This window comes from Nothoprocta perdicaria, unplaced genomic scaffold (assembly GCF_003342845.1).
Source record: "Nothoprocta perdicaria isolate Ctin4 unplaced genomic scaffold, notPer1 scaffold_127, whole genome shotgun sequence".
Classification (NCBI taxonomy): Eukaryota; Metazoa; Chordata; class Aves; order Tinamiformes; family Tinamidae; genus Nothoprocta; species Nothoprocta perdicaria.
This window is the reverse complement of record NW_020454394.1, coordinates 2,220,066-2,241,636: the sequence shown is the minus strand read 5'-3', so window position 1 is coordinate 2,241,636 and position 21,571 is coordinate 2,220,066. Positions and strand designations below refer to the sequence as shown.

The 21,571-nt window shown below is 38.8% G+C and overlaps 1 protein-coding gene across 2 annotated transcripts in view; it reads left to right on the top strand.

Annotated features, from left to right (window-relative positions):
- Positions 1–21,571, top strand: part of GRM3 (glutamate metabotropic receptor 3) — a 101,973-nt gene that overhangs the window by 70,388 nt on the left and 10,014 nt on the right. For both annotated transcript variants that reach the window (XM_026033265.1, XM_026033266.1), the window contains exons 3-4: positions 874–1,729; positions 19,919–20,985. In XM_026033265.1, coding sequence (XP_025889050.1) covers positions 874–1,729; positions 19,919–20,985 — 1,923 coding nt within the window. The remainder of the gene's footprint in view (positions 1–873; positions 1,730–19,918; positions 20,986–21,571) is intronic.

The following is a 21,571-nucleotide window of genomic DNA, read 5'->3' as shown; positions in this document are numbered from 1 at the left end:
GAAAGAAATCCCTAACTTTTCCTCATTTTTTTCTCAGATATAATCAAAAGCTACACGACCTTGTAGCAAATAGCATAAGTTTATCAGAGTAAATCTGAGCATATTTACACAAGGAACATGGCAACATATGATAAAAAACAGGAGTTTGGACAATATAAATCACACTACAAGGTCAATGAGAGATTACTAAAATTATTTATTTTTTGTGAAAAGTTGTAGGTCAATATGGTGCTACAGTGCTAGAGGCATACTAATATGGAACCCATTTGTCATCTCAGGAAGACTGCAGTCGGAACAGTTCAGAAAACAGTTAAAAGAGCAAAAAGTTGGAAAGATGAGGACTCAGTACTTCAAAAAGTGGAATCAGAATTTTCTGTGAAAGAGGAAGCCTGTGCATGTATATTTGGGATATTTGCGTAACAGAGATAATTGCATGTTTTTTTTTCGTGAATTTGTTTATGAATTCACCTATACAAATGAACTGAGTCTTGGAGAAGATAAATCTCATTAGCAGTAAAGGCATGCAAGTCCTCCAGCCTTAGTAAGAAACACAGGCTGCAAGTGAGCTATACCAAGTACCTGAGTCAAATTCTCTGCTGATTTAAACAGTCTTTAAATTCAGTTGAAATAAAAGRTCCATTACAGTTCCAGAAGGGCTTTGAAAATTAACTGGGCAGTAGAACAGCTACTCTACACATTCACAGTACACTTCCCTCACCAGAGTGCATTATCAATATCATCTATCAATACTGACATCTATCTGTGATTGACAAAACACTGTATTAAAAACCATTCTTTTTGTCTTTGGAGTTTTCTGTTTAGTTTTATAAATACTATTGCTTTAAAACTCTATGTTGTCTCTCTTCCTTCTAGGTGGCAAATTTACTCAGACTCTTCCAGATCCCTCAGATAAGTTATGCCTCCACCAGTGCAAAGCTGAGTGACAAATCCCGCTATGACTATTTTGCAAGGACAGTGCCCCCTGACTTTTACCAGGCAAAAGCCATGGCTGAAATCTTACGGTTCTTCAACTGGACTTATGTATCAACAGTTGCTTCAGAAGGAGACTAYGGGGAGACTGGGATCGAAGCCTTTGAGCAGGAGGCTCGGCTCCGGAACATCTGCATTGCCACCTCTGAGAAAGTGGGGCGGTCCAATATCAGAAAGTCCTATGATGGTGTGATCAGAGAGCTKCTCCAGAAGCCCAATGCCAGAGTGGTGGTTCTCTTCATGCGTAGTGATGACTCTCGGGAGCTCATTGCAGCCGCCAACCGTTTCAACGTTTCCTTTACCTGGATTGCCAGTGACGGATGGGGAGCTCAAGAGAGCATTGTCAAAGGCAATGAACATATAGCCTCTGGGGCAATAACCTTGGAACTTGCTTCTCATCCAGTTAAAGAGTTTGACAGGTATTTCCAAAGCCTCAGTCCTTACAATAACAGACGCAACCCCTGGTTCAAGGATTTCTGGGAGCAAAAATTCCAGTGTAATCTCCAGAACAGAAAGCCACATAGAAAGACTTGTGACAAGCACTTCACTATCAACAGTTCAAACTATGAGCAAGAATCCAAGATTATGTTTGTTGTGAATGCTGTGTATGCAATGGCCCATGCCTTGCATAAAATGCAGCGGACTCTGTGTCCAAACACTACCAAACTCTGTGATGCCATGAAGCATATGGATGGCAGGAAGCTATATAAAGATTACCTTCTGAAAGTAAACTTTACAGGTAATAACTTAAATGTCTCTTTTGGTTCATTCAGCATATTGCTTTAATTAATGTCATGTTTAGTGCTCACAGTAAGAGACAGTTGAATTCCCAGTAGTCTCTAATATCAGTTTTTAATATATTAGAATTCAAGGCAGGGCAGGACCCAGAAAAGGTCAGTCCTGCACGGGAAAGGAGAAAGAAGAGGAGCTGGAACAGGGAACCTGAGACGAGCCTTAAAAAAATCAGGTTATGATCCTCCTGCTTTCAGTAGAAGGAAGGGGTAGAAGTGGCAGCAGCTGGTGTTGGAAATGCTACCCTCCATTCTCTAAATAGGGACTTCCTCATACCAGCCTCCAATTCATTCACAAACAGTTTGGCTTTCTCTAGGCATGTTCAGAAGCCAATGGTCATTTCACCATCTGCTGCATGAGGTAACTCCCTAACATGCTAATGCCAAGAGTTGGCCTATTCTTCCTCATTTTGCTACAAGAATTTACATAATAGTTGGACCCTGCTCAATGGCCAATGTCCTTGCATAGTAAAGCAGTAGTTCCTGCCACAAGTTCAAATCGTTATAAAGTGTTTTAGATAGTTTAAACACACAAAGACCCCAAGATCTTTAAGTTTGGTGGCAAAACACACAAATCTAGATAAAATACGCACAGCTTTGGAGTAAAAGTGGGTCAACTGGTAATGATTACTAGCAGCACAGCATAGGTCTTCTCTTGTTTCTGCTATCACATATGGTTGAGATTAGTCTGTTATCAACGTTACATCACAGCAGGGATAAATAGGTCTGAAGCCTTAATAGGTCTAAGGCAGAAACAAGCAAGATGTGGACAGTCATGGTTTCTTGTTTTTACATGCCTAACTTTCTTCTAAAGCACTTTGATTGAATTTGCAATTCTCTAAATTATTAAAATAGTCTTCTGACCATGTTATTAGGAAGGGAGCAATAATCTGTGCATTGTATGAGAAGTGGCTCTGAGAAGACCTAAAGGACAACATGTGTGTGATACAATACACTCAGTCCCAATGGCCCCCCATCACAATACATTAATAATGCTGAAAATAATCTGAAAATATTTTATTAGCAGTTGAACTGCTCCTCCTTTGGGTGACCTTCTCAACTTTTGATTCAGATCCATCTCTGGATTATGTGGAGCAGGAGCCTAGTGTTGCTCTCCCTCCCAGTGGGAACAGACTTTCTTGGGTACCATACACATGCGTCCCATGATGAGCTGCTGTGTCCTCCACCAGGAGCTTGGTCTCTATGTATTGCACTAGCTAACTTGCACATCAGGGCTTCCTGCTGGCCTTCCCACATGCCTGAATTCATTTTTCATTGAAAACAAGGAGGGACATAGAGACCTGGTCATTTCCTGCACCTTACCTGTCTCTTAGATTGTGATTTGGGAAGATCTAGAAGCTTGGCATACCCTGGCAATATAGATGAAGTCATAAAGAGAAATAATACACTCAGTGAGAAGTTCTGGATGTTGACATCCTTCAAAACCCTTATTTATGTGGCATATCATGCAGCTGAAGCAACATGCCCAAACATCATGATACACTTATGTTCTTTGCATTCCTCCTACATATTGTAACAGTAAGAATAGTCATGTACTATGACATATACAAATGTATTTATAGCATGTGACATGGATTATCATATTTTTATTTATTTATTAATTTCAAATGTAACAGGCAACAGTGCAAGACAGTGAATTAACACTGCAGGCTTTAGATCTATGTAAAGTAAGGAATAATAATCATTTCTCTTCCCCTTCAGCCAACAGCATTTGTTACATAGAAAATATTTTCTTCTTTATTTACATTTATCCCTAAAGACAATGGAAAGTCTTGAAAGATTTATTTCGGTAAAGGGGATTTAGGAGCATAGCATTTTACATGACCTGGAAAGTGCAGATTTATCGCAAACAAATGATGATAGTGCTGTTTAACGTCTCTCAGCAATTCTGCCACTTTGGGACAGTAACAGGATACCAAAATAGGTAAGCCATTCAGTAGCTTAAACTTCAATTATTTTGAAACTTTATATGCATATACTAGTAATAAAGTACAGCTTCAGTCTGTCACTGTGCAATATCGGTTCCAGCACATAACTGCCCAACTTTTTCCATCATGCAGTTTTTTAAGCTTCCAAGTATTTTTCCCCTGATCATTCAGAAAAAAAAATCAAAATATATTCCATTTCTCTTCACTGTAACTCCAGGGAAAAAAAATAATTTAGATATCTCCAGAAAAGTTCATTTTATTTTTGACTAAGACATATTTTTATGAATGAGAAGTCATCCCAAGTAGGAAAAAAATCAGACTCTCATTTTACAAGTTGGGAAATTTTTTTTTTTTTTTTTTTGGAATCAAATGTGTTTGTTTTAAAATCACTATGGAGATCTTTGAATCTCAAACTTCAGCTTCATTTTGAGTTAACTGTCATTTTCAGTTTAAAATATTATAAAAACATTCATTCTTTCCAAGGGTGGCCTTCATTCACTAGTGGTGAATTATGTTTACAGCATGATTTACTTATCTCTTGCTTCTTTGATATATTAGTTGTCCCGTTTTATATATCCATGCTTTTTATGCCCATGATTTTTTTTTAAATCAAACATGTGAGTCTTACGTAGCTAGAGAGTTAGCAAATCTCCTATGACTTCTTTTATTATGGTGTGAAATTTTAATCAACAGACTTTTGTCATTGGTTTCCATGAGATGAAGAAGTAGCTCTTTTTTTTTCTGGTTGAAGTCTCCGGGTGTGTTGTTAACAGGACCCAGCTGCATGGTCTATTTGATCAACACTCTTATACTTCCAGTTCTGTACATGAAAATATATTCCAGGGCAGACGGGATGCCATGGAAGTTAGCAGCCCACCAGGCACACTGCAAACAAGTCATACTGTGAAATCTCTCCCTTCTTTAGTATTCTTGTGGCTCCATGCCCACCAAAAGCCATCAGGCAAGAAGCAGAACAGCATGGTATCCATCCTTGCATACATATAAATAGCTTTTTAAGAAATTCCACCATAGATGAGTCCTGCATTCAGAAACCTGCAACAGGTATCACTTTCTGATTTGCCATGTGAAACTCATCACAAATAGCCCTAAATGTCTTCTCCCTGCTTCCAGGAACATGTGAGGGTGCACTGCAAACAAAGCAGCTTGTGTAAATGACAGCATGCAATTATATCGTCGGTGTGTGACTGCACAATTTTAGACACCTACCTTAGGTTTTTAATTACTTAGTGCCCAATTAGCATTAATGGAGGGGGTCAGTATTTTCAAAGGGTGGTTCAGGCTGTCTGAGACACAATGTGCCCCTGTATTGCTGGAGATAAGTACAAATGAGATTCTCACTTGTCATTCAGCTAAAACCTGGATGTTAGACCACCAGGCACAGCAATAAAGCAATCTGCAGGAAATTAGGGATCAGGTAATAGCAGGGATAGAGTAATGAACTAGCCTTGTTTTCTGTGCTTATGTGACATGCTATTGACATACTCCATGGCAGATGTTTCATGAACATCTCCAGGCTCCTACTTATTTCTCCTTTTTCATTAAATTGAAATACCACATGAAAATACAATGTGCCAAGTCAGGGTTCATTCCTTATTGCTTGTGAGATACTTTGGGAACATATTTTCCTTCCAAATCCATGAGAACTGAATGACAAATGTTGTACTATCCTCAATCTTTCAATGAGGGAGAGAAGAGTCATCTGCATTTTTGCCTGTTTTCAACTTCCAGCAGCAGGATCTGAGAACACAAAGTCCAGTTCACAAACACATCCACTGGATCTCAGCTCCTGCTTGGACCAAGACAGAGACAGAGACTGGCTCATCTTCTTGATCTTCCCATGTGTAGCATTCCCTCCTCAGAGCACCAGTGCAGAACTTCATATTCTGACTTGAGAAGCTCTTCTGACGATAAAAAGCAGAAGATAAAGATTCAAGAGGTCATTAGATTGTATTAATGGCACAACAGAGAAGGGCTGAAGAAAAGCAGAGGGCTCCATGGTTGAGAGCCATGGAGAAACCTTTTCCCAGCTGGTGCTAAGCATTTGCTGACGGCAGTGGAGGAGCCCTCAAAACTCTGAATCCTGGGCTGGATGCAACATGAGGCAGAGCTTCTCATACCCAGGGGCTTCCCTCACATAGAGGGGCTGCAGCACCTCCACTAACTCCATCCTCATTCTATCTAAGGAATTTGACTAGATAGAACCATATTTTAGCTTCTTTAGGCAGCCAGGATGAAACCAGCCAGAAGAGCAATGTTACCCTCCCTTTTGTTTTCTAATGCAAATCCCAAAACATCAGACATCGGCCAAGACAATGAGGGCTCGCATGGATGCAGAGAAGGAGGTGCCTGCCCCTAGGAAAAGTCCTTTGTGGGTTGTGCTACTTCTGTTCATCTCCCTGGCATAATTTGTTCTCCGAGGTATTGGACTCAAAACTGGTCCGGGTTGAGGAAGGACAGCAGTGAACCACTGCTAGCTTTCATCATCCTCCTAGCAAAAATAGCAACCCTGGAAAATAAATCATTAAAAAATTTAGCCAACAGATATATTTATAGCACTCAGTGTGCTTTCCTAACATTTTTCTTCCTCTTTGTGCCACAGCTACATCAGTCACCATCATGTCTCTTTCTATTCAAAAATCCACATCCTTGCTTAAATTGGGCAAGACACTCATTGTCCTACCAGGTTTGCATGGAGCACAGAACCAGAAAGTGATGCAACCTATATTACAAGTAGAATTGCAGATGCAGAAACATGAAAGGCCAGGTATAAAATTACAACAAGAAGTACTCATCAGTAGGAGTATGGGCAAGTGCTGGAACTCATGTTTCAGGCTTTTAGTAGGCAGATATACTGCCCGTCATCTCACACAATGAAAATATCGAGTCAGAACCACTTTGCCTCTGGCATTTGAGTACTCAGGGTGTTTCTGGACTTCCTTGTGATCCTTTTTCTTTCATAAAATAAACCTGGGAATCTCTTTCAGTCGAAGGTTAAACTTCACGGGCAGAAAGCAGCTGATGCCTTGTTAATCACAAAAGTTTCAAAGGTGTAATTCATGATGTATTTGTGACTAATAAAACCAAGACAATTATAGAGAGAATTGCCAAAAAAAATTAATTAAAAATATACATGAGAAACATATCTAGGATTGAAAAGAAAAAATATTGCCTTTTCCTGGGAACATAAATGTGTTTAAATCCCTGAAAGTAGCTAAGGGAAAATTTCTGAAAGCACAGCTGAGACTTGCAATTTCAGAGCAGAGGAACAGTTAAACACAGTTAAACATGCAGTGTATTTTCCTGCCTTCCTCTCTATATTTTAGTTATGTCAGTACACACACAGAGAGCTGTAGTGAGCTTTCAACAGCATGGCTTTCTTGATGAAATCTCTGCTTTCTCTTTCCTCCAAATGCCTCTTTCCACCCCTAGCTGCTGTTGTGGATCTGCAGGCCTCTTATTCGGCAAGGCAGGCATCTCTACTTAGCCCTGGCCAAAGTTTTTAATATTTGTATTTGTATAAAATACTATTTGTGTTTGTTTATATTCACATATATATGTATATACGCAGAGTATAGCATCACAGTATATARAATCTTAAAGTCATGGGATAAATGGTTGGAAGGGACCTCAGGAAGGTCTCTAGTCCAACGTCCCGCTCAAAGAAGTGTCAGATATGGGACTGGATCAGGTTGGTCAGGACTTACGGATTGCTTTTTAATAGAAAAAAATCAAACATTTTAATATAGAACCTGTTCATCTTACACTTTAAATTTGAGGTAATGCTAGGGCAAATAATCTGATACTAGTCATGACATTTATGTCTACAGRCACAGTATCTGCATTCTGGGTGAATTTGTCTCATGCACTGCAGCATCCGAATTGGATGATTGATGGGCTGCAAGCTGCAGGCAGACCTCTTCATCTCTTTAGGTCACAACTTCCAAACAAGCCTTTCACTAAAATTTCCGTTCCCATGATGGCAGGTCAGTGACCTACCTGTAATGGTGTCTGTCATCTAGCCTGAGGACAACTCAAAAAAAACCCATCTTTTTATACTTTCAACCAGTATACTAATGAACGTTAATTGGTCCAAGTGAGCAGAAGCAGAGGTTTTCTCACCTTCTTATATAGGCTGGAGTGGTGGAGGTTGAAGTGTGTGGACCTCTGTCTCTACCAGTACTCGCTTGTCTGCCATAGCCACCAACCTCCCCTATATATAACGATGGTAAGTGCAACATTAGCTATGTGAAGTCACAGACCAGCAACAACTTTTCTTCATCATTCTCAGGAAGCAGGAGGAAATATGTTGCTTTTGGCCTGCACCAGCTAGGTGCTGTTCCTGGAAAGTGTGCAGAAATCATGATTCAGCCATGACCCCAGCCTCATTACAGCAGCATATTTAAGTGATTAAGCTTTGAAGTCCCTGAAATAGCAAATAGTGCTCAATCTCAGCTTCCTCCACTTGAATGTTTATACAACCCACCATTTCAGCTGAGCTAACAAAAAACTGAAGCAGAGCACAAGTTTAGATAGCCCCTGCCTTGTATACAACTTATAGTTAGTTTGCTTCGCTCATATTAAAAAAGTAACCTTGGTGTAAAGCTGTAGATTACACAGCATCCATATGGGTGGGTAAATGAGGACCGGATTAGACATTGTGTATATGGAGCTATACGTCACTGAAAATCTGAGCAATGATTTTCTTTGAGATCACATATTTGAGAGATAGAAGACTCAGTAACCTAATTTCTCTAAATCACATACTTTCTGTTGCCTGGTGGTTGTTTTATAACAGTTATTATTTCGTCTTTTGTTTCCCTGGAAAATGTTATCTGAATTCAAAAGACCAAGTCCCCACACAGGCAAGGTGCTCAGAAGAGAAAGAAAACACACAGGCTTTTCACCCTCTGACTGTACACACTCACTTTTCTGATCCCCCTGCCTCCACAGCAAAGCAAGAACTCAAGGCATTTCATGGGAGTAGATTATTATTCTTTATTCATATGATTCCTCTTGATTACTTCCTATGGAAGGAGGTCGTACTCTAAGAATTAGTCTCATTAATATGGTGAGGTGTCATTTTAGGGAATGTAAGTGGTAGGGTCTGATCTCAAAGCATGACAGTGACAGCATGAATAAAGAGGAAGACAGGAGGAAGAGATTGCGTAGGGATTGGGTAAAGGACATATTAGGAAAAGGATTTTTTTTCTTTCAAAACATCATTAATGTGGAAAATATCTGAATTTCAGGGATTTTGAGCATATCCCTGAAAAAAAAATGCTCTCTTCAATAGGCAGCAGAGTAAGTCACAAATGCAGATGTCTAATTTCAAGGATAGCTAAATGCTCCATGAATAATTTAACAGACCATTATTTTTGTTGGCGGTTAATAATTATCCTAGAAAGGCACAATTATGAGAAAGGTTCTGCAGAGAAAYATCTGTTACATGATAAATTATGAAATATCTTCAATTTCATTTTTTTCCTGGGAAAGAAATTCAAAGATATTCCCAAGCTAACACTGACTAAACCARCTCTTGTGCCAAATCAGTATAGCCACATTAGTGTGACTACACTCTAAACAGCCATGCTGCTTTCAAGATTTGAGCTAGTATTTTCATACAATATTCCTTCCTATGGTCTACCAGAGTGGTGTGCACACATGAAGTGCACAGAGTGGTGTGTACACATGAAGTGTACAACCAAGACCTGCATCGTGATCTGTATSCCATGATACTTCCACACAGCACTTGGTGCAAAACCACCAGCTGTGGTTGTACTGTACTTGTACAGTCCTTGTTGAACCACAGTTCAGATAACCTATGGGGCAAATGGGGACTATGTGAATGGGAAATACATGAATCTATTTCGGCTTTGTGCTAAGCCTGAACTATTCCCTTCAAGCTTGTCCCTGAGCATTTCAGACTCCTAGCAAATATGGAATTAGCTCTGTGATGCAATCTCCTCTATCTAAAGACTTGAATATTTCCAAGTGAGAGAGAACTCAACCCAATCTCAGAACATTCCTTGTGTAAATCTCTGCATGAAACACACATTCATCACATTCACAACCTTTCCCTTTATGTAAATGTTATCATGAATGAGAAGTCCTCCGGGCCCAAGTTTCAGAGAAGTGACTGAAAAGATYTGTGGATCCAATCAGAAATTTGTCCTTCTTACTCATGTTTACGAGTATTTTTATCAAAGAAATCACTCAGAGATAGCTCATGACAGTAGATTGCACTTACCTTTTGAAATCAGATTTGAAAAGCAAACAGCTCTGCACATTTATGGAGCAGAAACTGTATTTATGTGTGAGCACTCCTTGCAAACTGACCTTCTACACAATTTCTATTAACTGTAAACTGGATGGACTTGGCAGAAATATGTGTTGAAGGATGGCTATCTTTCTTTTCCTCCTCTGTTAGATCCACATTTCCACAGCTCTAAAAGCATTTCAGAGAATGTCTACTTTGGCATCACTGCAATATTTATGGCTATTTTTTTAGCAGATACAGAAAATAATGTAAGAAGATATTTCATTGCTGTTATCTGGGTGAGTCATTTTCTTGTGTTTCCTTCTTCCCGCCATGAAATCATATTTTATATGAGGATATAACTAGTGGATACAAAGAATACTAAAATTCTTCAAGGTGGAGGAAAGGCACACACACTCATTCACATGGAAATCAGAAACAGAGAATCTTGTATCAAAAAATGTCTTCAAAATGCTAGGTGTAGCATGACTCAGGCATAGGATCAATACTTTGATTTGCTTTCTCACCTTCCACACCTTTCTCACCTTCCACCTTTCTCACCTTCCACCACGGAGCAAAGCTAAGAGGAATCTAAATCTTGAAAGAGCAGTAAAAACAAAGTAAGTCAACAGCAGTTCACCTGCCCACTACTGGCATGCAAAGGGATTCAGCACTAAACCAGAATGATGATATCTACAACTTAAAAATCCTTAGACTTGAAGCACATAAAGCACGCCAAGATCATTAAGCTGGCTTGCAGGGTCTACACAGCTCATTGACTCTTTAGTGCATAGAAAGAATTCACACGAAGTGCAGCAGTTTAACAGTGGTTACAAATACTTGAAAAATGTTAAGTGTAGATTGTTGTACCTCACACTCTAAAGGCCTCATCCCCCTCAGTCTTGCATCCACTTCCCATCTCCTACAGTTTTGCTTTTCTGGTTACAAGCCCATCTCTCCACCTGCCAAATACACGAATCATCCTGTCATCTCTTCTGGTGTAATGGCACATATGTATCTAGTACTTTTCCTATAGAAGAAATTTAAAAATACTTGAAAGGTTGAGAGACATTCACTTTCTAAACAAGTTCTCACTTGCTGTTCTTTAAAGTTCAAATAAATTTAATACACTTATATAGTGAAAGATATTTATGGACATAACATTGTAGAGTTTGTGTTAGAAAAATCTGGTGAACAGAAAATCAAAAAGAAACTCTCTACCAAGGGAGAGAGAGAACTTCCTGATGTTTAGACAACAGCACCAATGAGTTGCAGCATCCCTAGCCAAGAGACAGTCTTTAAGTAACTCTCCTCTGTATTTTTCCTTTGTTCCTGTTCTTGTAGAAGCTATGGCTGGCTTTTATGTCTTCTTGCTATCTATCTCCTCTGTCTTTTCTCCATAAATGGGATATTTTGCATGTGTTGTATATATGTTCTCTTTTTCTTTCTGTTACATTCAAAAAACAATCCTACTCAGATGTCAAGGCTGAATTCCTTTAGCGAACAGTAACTGACTGTTTATATGTGTTTTCATACTTTTGGGGCCTCAAGTATCTTCCTTTGCTTGTGCTTTCTTGGCTTCTGCTACAAAACTCTCCTGCTGTCTTTCTGTGGGAGCATTTTATCTGTGATTTTTTCCTTTAATAGGTTTTAAATTTGTTACAGAACATCAGAAAATATTTTATGATATATAGAAAAGTACGGATCAGGTTCTCTGGACTTTCCCAATCTAGCTAGCAACTGCACAGTTGCCTATAACAACAGAAGGTTGTGCTTACATGGTCCCTTCCAAGTCTGTATTGCTGAGTTCCTTTGACACAAATGACTATACATCATACGTCCCTCAAGCTCTTGAAAGAGAAGGATGMAGCACAAAGTGAATTTCACCTGCAGTGTCCCTGAAAGTAGAATTTTTTTCCCATGGCATCGTTTTCCAGTCCAGATGGCTGCAGCAGCTGATCACACCAGCTCAGCAACTGAGATGGACACATTGGCCCAGGAGAGTGTAAAGGAGACACTACATGAAGTTGCTAGTGTCAAAGTATTGAGAAAGTTTGATAAACTTCCTTTATTAAATCTGCAGTTCTGTTTGAATGAATAATGTCTAGTCGATGGTCCAATAACTGAAGAGTAAGATAATCATTTTAGAGGTTCTTCAGAGAATAACATATCTAGAGTAAGGTGAGGCATTGATGCCGTGCTTTTGGCCTCCTTTTCAAATCTCTAAAACCATTTATCAGTCTATCAATGTGTCTCTGCTTCTACCATCGAACAAGCAAATAAATCAACTTTTTCTTTTCACCTTTTCCCTGAAGTCCAGCGATTGCTCATGCTGTTTCTGAATGGAATCAGTGGAGCAAAACATTAGCAAAAATGATTTTGTGCTCTCAGCTTTTATCTTTTTTTTTCTAGATAGCAGAATTTGCAAGTATTAATAGGACATGCAATTTGCATGTTGTAGGATAATAGATGCCAGTGAACATTGATGACACTGCGAGAAGTGATGTACCACCCTTGCAGATGGTGTGTGATATGCATGAATAACTTTAAAAGCCAGGTGTTGTTAGCCTTTATCTTGCTATATCTTTTTACTGCAATTAACTGGTGTAAATAGCCCATCTTCAGTTCTACATTGTTTGACTCAGCACTTCATCATTCATAAGATATACTTCACTGAATCCTGGCTTAACTTGTTATTTTATTAGATGTACATTTCTAACTGTTGTATATTTACATGAAAATGAGAAACTCAAATCCTAGTCCCTCAGATCACAGGAATTGAGTGGCAACCTTTCCAAAAGCTTTAGTTTGATGGTGATAACTCAACCCAGCCAATTTTCATCCCTTTTTTGAGACACTTGGTCTCACAGCCAAGTAAGTATAGAGCTATTGATGGAGGAAGATGACCACCTCATGAAGGAAATTCAGTTTATCCAGGGCCTGCCTATGAAAATGCCTTTTCTCTCACTGACTAGTCAAGCTGTGTAAGAAAATGAAATGTAGACACGCTAATTAAGTTTAGGTAACATTAATCTAGGCCATTTTTTTTTCTCACAGATCTTATATTCAAAAATAAAGCTGATCCTCTTCAGAATCCTACACTGTGGGATGTGTGATACATTTACATTTCCAGTTGAATCCAAGATGACAATTTGTAGGGTGGTTGGTGAGAGTTTTTCATAGCTTCTTACCAAAAATAATACTACACTGTCATGAGATTTGAAGGAAGGGGCAATATCTTTCATTAGACTGTTCAGATACTGAAAAATATAGAGAAGGTTTTGGCATGATGTCTTTTTGACATATCTTGCCTTTCAACTTCACTAGACCTTGTGTTTCTAAACTATATTTCCCTAAACTATCATAGATGTCTCAAAAACAACTCTGCAAATGGATAGTAATGAGGTTGTTTGCAAAGCAAAATTGTATTTCCAGCAGGAAATAAAAATGAAATATACTAAACTCCAGAGTAGTTGCTTCAAAATAATTGAAGATCAAGTTTATTTAGCAATTCCACTGATGACCGAGTTAAAGGACCTTGTGCCTGAAAGCTTGCTTCCTTCATCCATCTGTAGACTTGTTTAAGAAAAATTACTGCCTTTCTCACAAATTTGAAATTTCTTGCATCTTAAATATAGCTATCACAGCTACAATATTACTACTACTAAATAACAGTATTGCATTATAAGTAACTAAACCTATTAAATTAAATCAGTCCACCTGATTTGGGAGTTCTTCATATCAAGTCACATAGGAAATAAAAAGCCAATGGGTGTATTTCAAAGTTCATTTGGTTCTGATCTCTAGGGACTAACCATCTAACTACATTATTCAGAGCAATCTCTAGAAACAGCTCTCTAAAGTTCTCACAGAAGAGATGATGTTTTAAGCAACTTCCTTCGAAATCTTAATCTCTTAATCTATTCATATTTCCTTCAGACTGATTAATAGGGACCAAGAATATTGTTAGATATTCAATATTTCCCTAGCAATCAGCTACCATATGCAATCTGAGGGATGGAATCARCACATCATGGGATGGTGCCTCTGAAATAAGAAAGAATCATGCCATGATGATAAAGAACTGATATAACTAGCTATTTCCCCTACATAACTAAAACAGAATTAAAATGTAGCTTCAGTTTCCTTCAGCTGCACCCCCGGATGTCTTGAGAAGAGAGAGGCAAATCAAGGATTCTCTCCCCATCAATTCTTAATGCTAAGGTTAAATGAGACTCATCTTCTTCACCTAGAAGCCCAGACCAGCTGTAAAGGAAATTCTAAACCCAGGTATCGGGAGAATGAAAATCTAGAGCTCTAAAAGCAATATCAGTCTTCAGCAACTGACACTACCAGGAAAATCAGTTTTATTCTGAGACCAGAACATATCATGAGTTGCTAACGGCCAGCCCAGTAGATACAGTTCCAGATCTTGAGCTTTTGTGTTATCACCCTAGTAATGGCTATAACTCTTCATAATGTAATTGGGTTCCCCTTGCTTATGTTTACTAAATAACTAATTGGCCTGAGGGATGAGTTAGGTGATTTAAAACCATGGTTTAATTTCCTTGCTAATTATAGAAGTTGATTGCTGGTATAAATTACCTTGCATGTATTTTGCCCCTTGTACCAATCATTTCCCAAAGTGAATAATCTTAAATTAAAAGACTGATATCAATCCAAATGCATTGCTAAGCTGGATTTTCTTTTGCAATTTTTTTTAATGGATGTTAGATGTTTCTTCATATGTTTGGTTTTTTCATAGTAGGATTAATGGAGCTTTAAACTCAAGACTTCAAGATATGATTTGTACGTTTAAGAAAAAACATGGTAGCACAGTAGCATGTACTTACATGCTTTCTGCCTTCCATATCTTGAAATGAAAGCCCTTTCCTAAATTTGAAATCCCATTTTTAGCTCATTAAAATTCCTAAAATAGGAGTTGAATGGAAAATCTCATATACTTAGACAGGAAAATTACATTTATATAAGACTAATCAAGGGTAGCGATGTGCAGGTGTGGCCCCAGATCTCTCTTACAAAGTGGTCTTACATTGCTCTTCCTTCTGCACGTCAGCATGTGCCAGAATTCTCCATTGTACCTTGGCTAACCTGTTTCCAAGTACCGTTGTCCCAAGGGAGAAGACATTCACAAGCTTGCACATATTTTTTTGAATAAGAGAAAGCAAGACTGCTGATGAGACAAGCACATCCAGAAATGTGACATGTAGGGACGCGGAATGTGGGTGTTTCAGAAGCACGTGGAACTTCCAGAGAGGGTCCAGTGCAGAGCGATAAAGATGATTAAGGGATTGCAGCATCTATCTTATGAGGAAAGACTAGGTGAGCTGGGCCTGTTTAGCCTATAAAAGACTGAGAGGAGATCGGATTGATATGTGTAAATATGTGAGAGGAGAATGTAAAGAAGATGGGGTCAAAATCCTCTTGGTGATGGCCTGTGACAGGACAAAGGGTAATGAATACAAATTAAAACAGCAGCAGTGCCACCTGCATGTGAGGAAGCAATTCCTCATTGTGAGGGTGACAGAGCACAGGCTGCCCAGAGAGGTTGTGGAGTCTCCCTCTCTGGAGATCTTCAAAACACACCTGGATGCCGCCCTGTGTCCCATACTCTGGGTGTCCCTGCTGGAGCAGGGGGCTGGACTAGAGGATCTCTGGAGGTCCCTTCCAACCTCAATCGTTCTGTGGTTCTGTGAAATGGTGCAAAGGTTATAAGTGACTATTTGGCTGTGAAAATTGATATTTTAAGTCCATTCATTACTTATTAATTGTGGAGAAGCACAATCTAATGAAACTCCAGTCTGAGCATTCCTTACACTGACTTTCAAGTCCCTGAATTTCAATGATGTCCCTCATGTCACTCATGGGGGAAAATAGCTGTTTTGTGCTGAGATAGAAACAAGGGTGGGTGAATCACGGCTCTATCATTTAGTCTGAATGTTCAGAGAAGTAGAAATAAGTCACTTTGACCGCAGCAAACAGTATCTAGCTAAAAATAAAATAAAATTAAAAGATATATGATTTCCTTTTATTATACTTTTCAAGATAAGGCATCATATACATAGATGAATCCATCGGATACCATATCACCATATCCTGTTGTTATATTATTATCACGACTCTTCCTTACACTGTTTTAACAAGGCATTGCCCTGAATATGCAACAGGAAGAAATAGGGAGCTCTTAAAAAAAAAAAAAAACTATATTTTCCATTGCATAAAAAAAGTCTTGTTTTTCATTCCTAAATCAGAAATTCAGAGTTTTTGCAGCACCATCTAGTGAGACCTAAAAGGTTTTACTCAACTTCACAGAAACTCCACTCAGTTCCCTCTTCACAGTTGCATTTCTTTATAATCCCCATGCTATCCTTATAATCTACTGGCTGAAAGTCTTCGGGGCCAGCGAGCTGTTGAAGAAGGTGCCCTTGGCGCACACAATGTCCCCTTCTACTTTTCTTTCTCAGCCACACAAAATCCTACAGTTTTGGAAACTGCAGAGCTGAAAAACTACAGTGCTCTCATCAAGCTTTGTTATTAATGTATTGCCTCCTAGCTAGTAAGTTATGGCTCTGATCTCCACCTTGTTTTGAAAGACAGACACAACCTGCAAACACAGGGCAGTTGTGTGCTTTATTTGATATGAAGATCATTTGCAAATGTAGGCATATCTGTCAGTATTCCTCCCCAGAAACATTATAGATGTTATTTTCTATAAAACATCATTTATATATTCAGTTCTCTGCCAGCAGACACATGTGAGAGTCTGTATGGAAAATACTGTTCCTGTGCCAAAGGCATTGCTTGAAAAAAAAAAAAAAAAAAAAAAGAACCCTACATCTGATTACAGGCCAGTTAGGATAAGAATATAAGAATCATCTGCTTTTCTTAGCCTGCCCTGTCTCTTAACAGTTTCCCAATCTGCTTTATCTTTAAATCACTTTTGATTATCCTTTCTTCTCCTAGACAACTTCTTTTACACATTTTCTTGCAGATAACTACTTTGCATAAGGATAATCCAATTCCTGAATTGCAAGGGGAGGAGTGGATTCAGCCACTGTTCAAAGGAGACAAAAGTTTGTCTTGTCATTTCAATATCCTCTTAGCTAACAACACAGATATACCCAGAGAGACCTCTATCTTACCTCCCAAGGGACAAACTCAAAAGCGCTTAGTTAGAACTCTGAAAAGAATCCACCAGAAACAGCTGTGTTAAAGATTTTAGTTTTATTCACTAAACTGAAATTAAAGTATGAAAATATTCTAACAACTCGGTGATTTATAACCTGGGCTGACATTTCATCTCTGGGAAAATCATCTTCTATTATGCAAAAATTATTCTTTTAACTCTAGGAAATAAAGTCTCATTTTCTTATGACTTTACATTATTGCCTATAGGTATTTTGTTATTATTATTAGATCTTCCTTTCTGAAAATATTGCTTTCTGGAAGCAGTGCGACATGATCTGGAATACATTGATAAATACCAGTTAAAATACCTTAGTGGCTTTATATGTAATCAGTAGATATATTAATTACTGCCACCCAGAGGTCTCATTTGTATTCTTTGTCTCATCATACTATAATTTAATACATTATTGTTTGGTTAAATGACTTCATCCTTCCCATCTGAAGAAGTGTGATTTATTTTTCTCTACCAGTAGCTACTAAAAATGAGTGTTTCCAGCTGTTGTACAGTCTATACGAAGTGTGGTTGGTTTAAAACAAGCTGTTCTGTAAAAATATTTTCTTCAAATGGGTAATGTGGGAACAGTCCCTTGGAAGGTAACATACTCATGAGCTTCAAGCTAAATATACAGAATTATCTCCTCTGCCTTCTGGATCTATCTGTGAAGTCCAAGGCAAATCCTTTTTTTCCTGATAAGAGCTAAGAAGTCAGTGTCCATGTGGCATGGGGAATTCAGCCTGCAAAGCGCTAGTACTTCTGACCCTTACATATCAAGAACCTAAACAGGTCTCACCTGCAACACACAAGTAGTGCAGGGTAATCTTGTGCTTGAAGTTACACATGTGGCAGAAGATTAAGCCATGCAAACAGTTTGCAATTTGTCCCGTGTCCCTGCAGCTCCACCAGTCCCAGCAGAAGTCACAGGTTCTCAGCACACCCCAGGACATGGCCTGTATAACACTGAAGTGAATAAATTGGCTCTTAAAATGTAGCTGCTGTGTTAACAGCTTCTACAATCTATATAAAGTGTTATGAATAATAAAATAAGACCCTGGCAATGACAATACGTTATTGAAGAGCTGTTAAGTGCTGCATTATGATTTCATTTTAATGCTACTTCTGACTGAGAGAGTTTGCATGCCTGTTTGCTAGAAAGAGGCAAGAGAGATAACTCTTGTCGACCTATATTTTGAATTTATCTACTTGCTTAATTTCAAGTGCATTATTGCCAAGAGAATTGACTGTTTGGGGGAATGTGTTGCCTTTAGTTTTTGTGCATTGAGTCTTTTGGGGCAAGACTTTGGGCTAGACTTGCTGAACTATACTGCAGTAGTGAAGAAGAAGAGAGAAGAATAATCTCTTTACACATTCCCAGATTACCCAGACCTTGTTCACAAACCCATAAACCAGGACTGTCTACCACTGTATCGGATATAGATTGTGGGCGGTGAGGCGAAAGATAAGTACAGTGAAGGGTAGAAATAAAAATAAGCAGAGTCTTGGATTAAAAACCAGCCAATAAGCAGAAAATTATCTTCCTATCTTGCTCTAAGGTAAGAAGGTGCAGGGTGCACATCACACTTTCAATCAGCGTTTCTGTGTCAAAAATCACTGTTCCTTCTACTGACATTAGTGGGAGTACTGCAAATTAAGTAACACCCTGCAGAAGTAAAGGTGAGAAAATCTGGCCTCAGTGATTTGTTGATGTTAAATAAATCCCCTGCAAGAAACCCAAAGTGTCTGGAAGTTGAACAGGAGGAAGATATTACATCTTTATAAGTCACTGCTGATGCTAAAGCACAGAATGGACACAGGTCTGGGGAAAAAGAAATTGGAATCACTTCTTTAACCAAAGATAGAGGGATTGGATTCACCTTTATTGCTCATCAGTGACAAAAAAAAAAAATTGCTTATTGCCTACAAAACTTCACCTTTGATGCTACAGCAAATAGCCAATAAATCACATGGCAAATGCAATTTCCTCCTACATTTTTAATAATTCTTCATTCCCTGCATGAACTTCAGCTAGAGGAAAAACAAAAACTGTCCAGAGCTTAACAGCTGCAAGTGTTACGATATTGATTTCTCATAGAAGGTCACAGATCTAGGCTGCGTTTTTCCTCAAATAAGACAGAGGACCAAAGCAGCACATGATAGGAAGCTGAAACAAGACAAGAAATGTCAAAACTGGTAAGACTGATAAAAATTGAAGTAAAGTAGAAGGTACAGTTAACTTTTAAAAGCACTATATGAAGTTAAAAAGACATAGAAATTGTTGAGGACTTTATAGCTACTTCTCTATCATGCTCTGAAAAAATCCTCTTTTTGGCTTCATTCCAGACTGTTCATTTCAGACATTTATAACCAGGCCTTTTCCTTTCAAGACAAAATGTGACGGGGAGATGATTGGAGAATTCATGTGTACTCATGGTAAAAATAAGAGAAGAGGTACTCATAACCTTCCACAGTTCCAAATGCTCCTCATGAAATGAAGCGGATTTCTGCTATCTAAATTCTTTTCTTCTTCCAAGTTCTAACAAGACAAAACATTTCAAAAGTTATGGAGTTAGTTTCAGACCAACCATCTTAGCTGTTGGACCTTGTCAATAGTGAAGAAGAAGCTGTCAAATAGCCGTGCTTGCTAAAGGAAAGAAAAAAATAACCCAAAGTTTTGATAATAATGTTCTGTTTCTGTTTTTCACAGCTCCATTCAATCCTCCCAATGCTGCAGACAGCATGGTCAAATTTGATGCCTATGGAGATGGGATAGGCCGATACAATGTCTTCAATTTCCAGTACACTGGAGACAGATACTCCTACGTGAAGGTTGGTCACTGGGCAGAGACCTTGTCACTAGAAGTAGACTCCATCCACTGGTCCAGGAGCTCTGTCCCTGTTTCCCAATGCAGTGACCCCTGTGCTCCGAATGAAATGAAGAATATGCAACCAGGAGATGTCTGCTGTTGGATCTGTATTCCTTGTGAAACCTATGAGTACCTGGCTGATGAATTTACCTGTGCAGACTGTGGGCCTGGAAAATGGCCCACGGCTGACCTGACCGGTTGTTACGACCTACCAGAAGATTACATCAAGTGGGAAGATGCATGGGCAATAGGACCTGTTACCATCGCATGCCTGGGCTTTATTTGTACTTTTATGGTCATTGGAGTGTTTATCAAGCACAACAACACTCCCCTGGTCAAAGCCTCTGGTCGTGAACTGTGCTACATACTGCTCTTTGGGGTCTTCCTGTCTTACAGCATGACCTTCTTCTTCATTGCCAAGCCCTCACCAGCTATCTGCACCCTGCGCCGTCTAGGACTAGGAAGCTCCTTTGCCGTCTGCTACTCTGCCCTCCTGACCAAAACAAACTGCATAGCCAGAATATTTGATGGTGTAAAGAACGGTGCTCAAAGGCCTAAATTCATTAGCCCCAGCTCTCAGGTTTTCATCTGCCTGAGCCTCATTTTGGTACAGATTGTGGTGGTGTCCGTGTGGCTTATCCTGGAGTCCCCTGGCACTAGGCGGTACACTCTTCCCGAGAAGAGAGAGACTGTCATATTGAAATGCAATGTCAAAGATTCCAGTATGTTAATCTCTTTAATATATGATGTAGTCTTGGTAGTCTTATGCACTGTATATGCCTTCAAAACAAGGAAATGCCCAGAGAACTTCAATGAAGCCAAGTTTATCGGTTTCACAATGTACACAACGTGCATCATTTGGCTGGCCTTTCTCCCGATATTTTATGTGACATCCAGTGACTACAGAGTAAGTGTTTGGATCTGTGTTTCCATAAATTGTGTGCATCACTGCAGAGAACCCTGTCGTCATTCGCTAAAAGCTTCTTTTGTACTTTAGTCCCCTGTATCCTTTGCAAACAAATTGTTTCGGTGTTAATGTTCATCTAAGCACATTGCCAAAATTTCACTTAACTCCTAAAAGGGTCTCACTTTGAACTGTGCATGTACAGTTAGAGGTGGAGGGGATACAGTAGGCTTTATTGTGACAGAGGCAGAGAGCAGGGATGAAATATTCATACCAGAACATCAGTATGTGAAGTACTAATTTTAACAGAAAAAGCTAGTAGATCATGAGTTATGAGTCATTATGAGTTATTTGGTGGAGACAGGCCTTAAATCAAAAGCTGAACCAACTTGTCCCTTTCAGTAAAAGAATCTGCCATTCAAACACCATTTTATTCTAAATTAAGCAAATAATAAGGAAATAATTTCAAAATTTCCCCTAAAAGTTCTTAAAAAAAGAACTTGCAACAAATGTTATGCTTTAATATACAGCCCTTATTCCTTCTCCAGTTTACTTGAAATAAAATATACCTGCAACTGAGCAAGAAAAA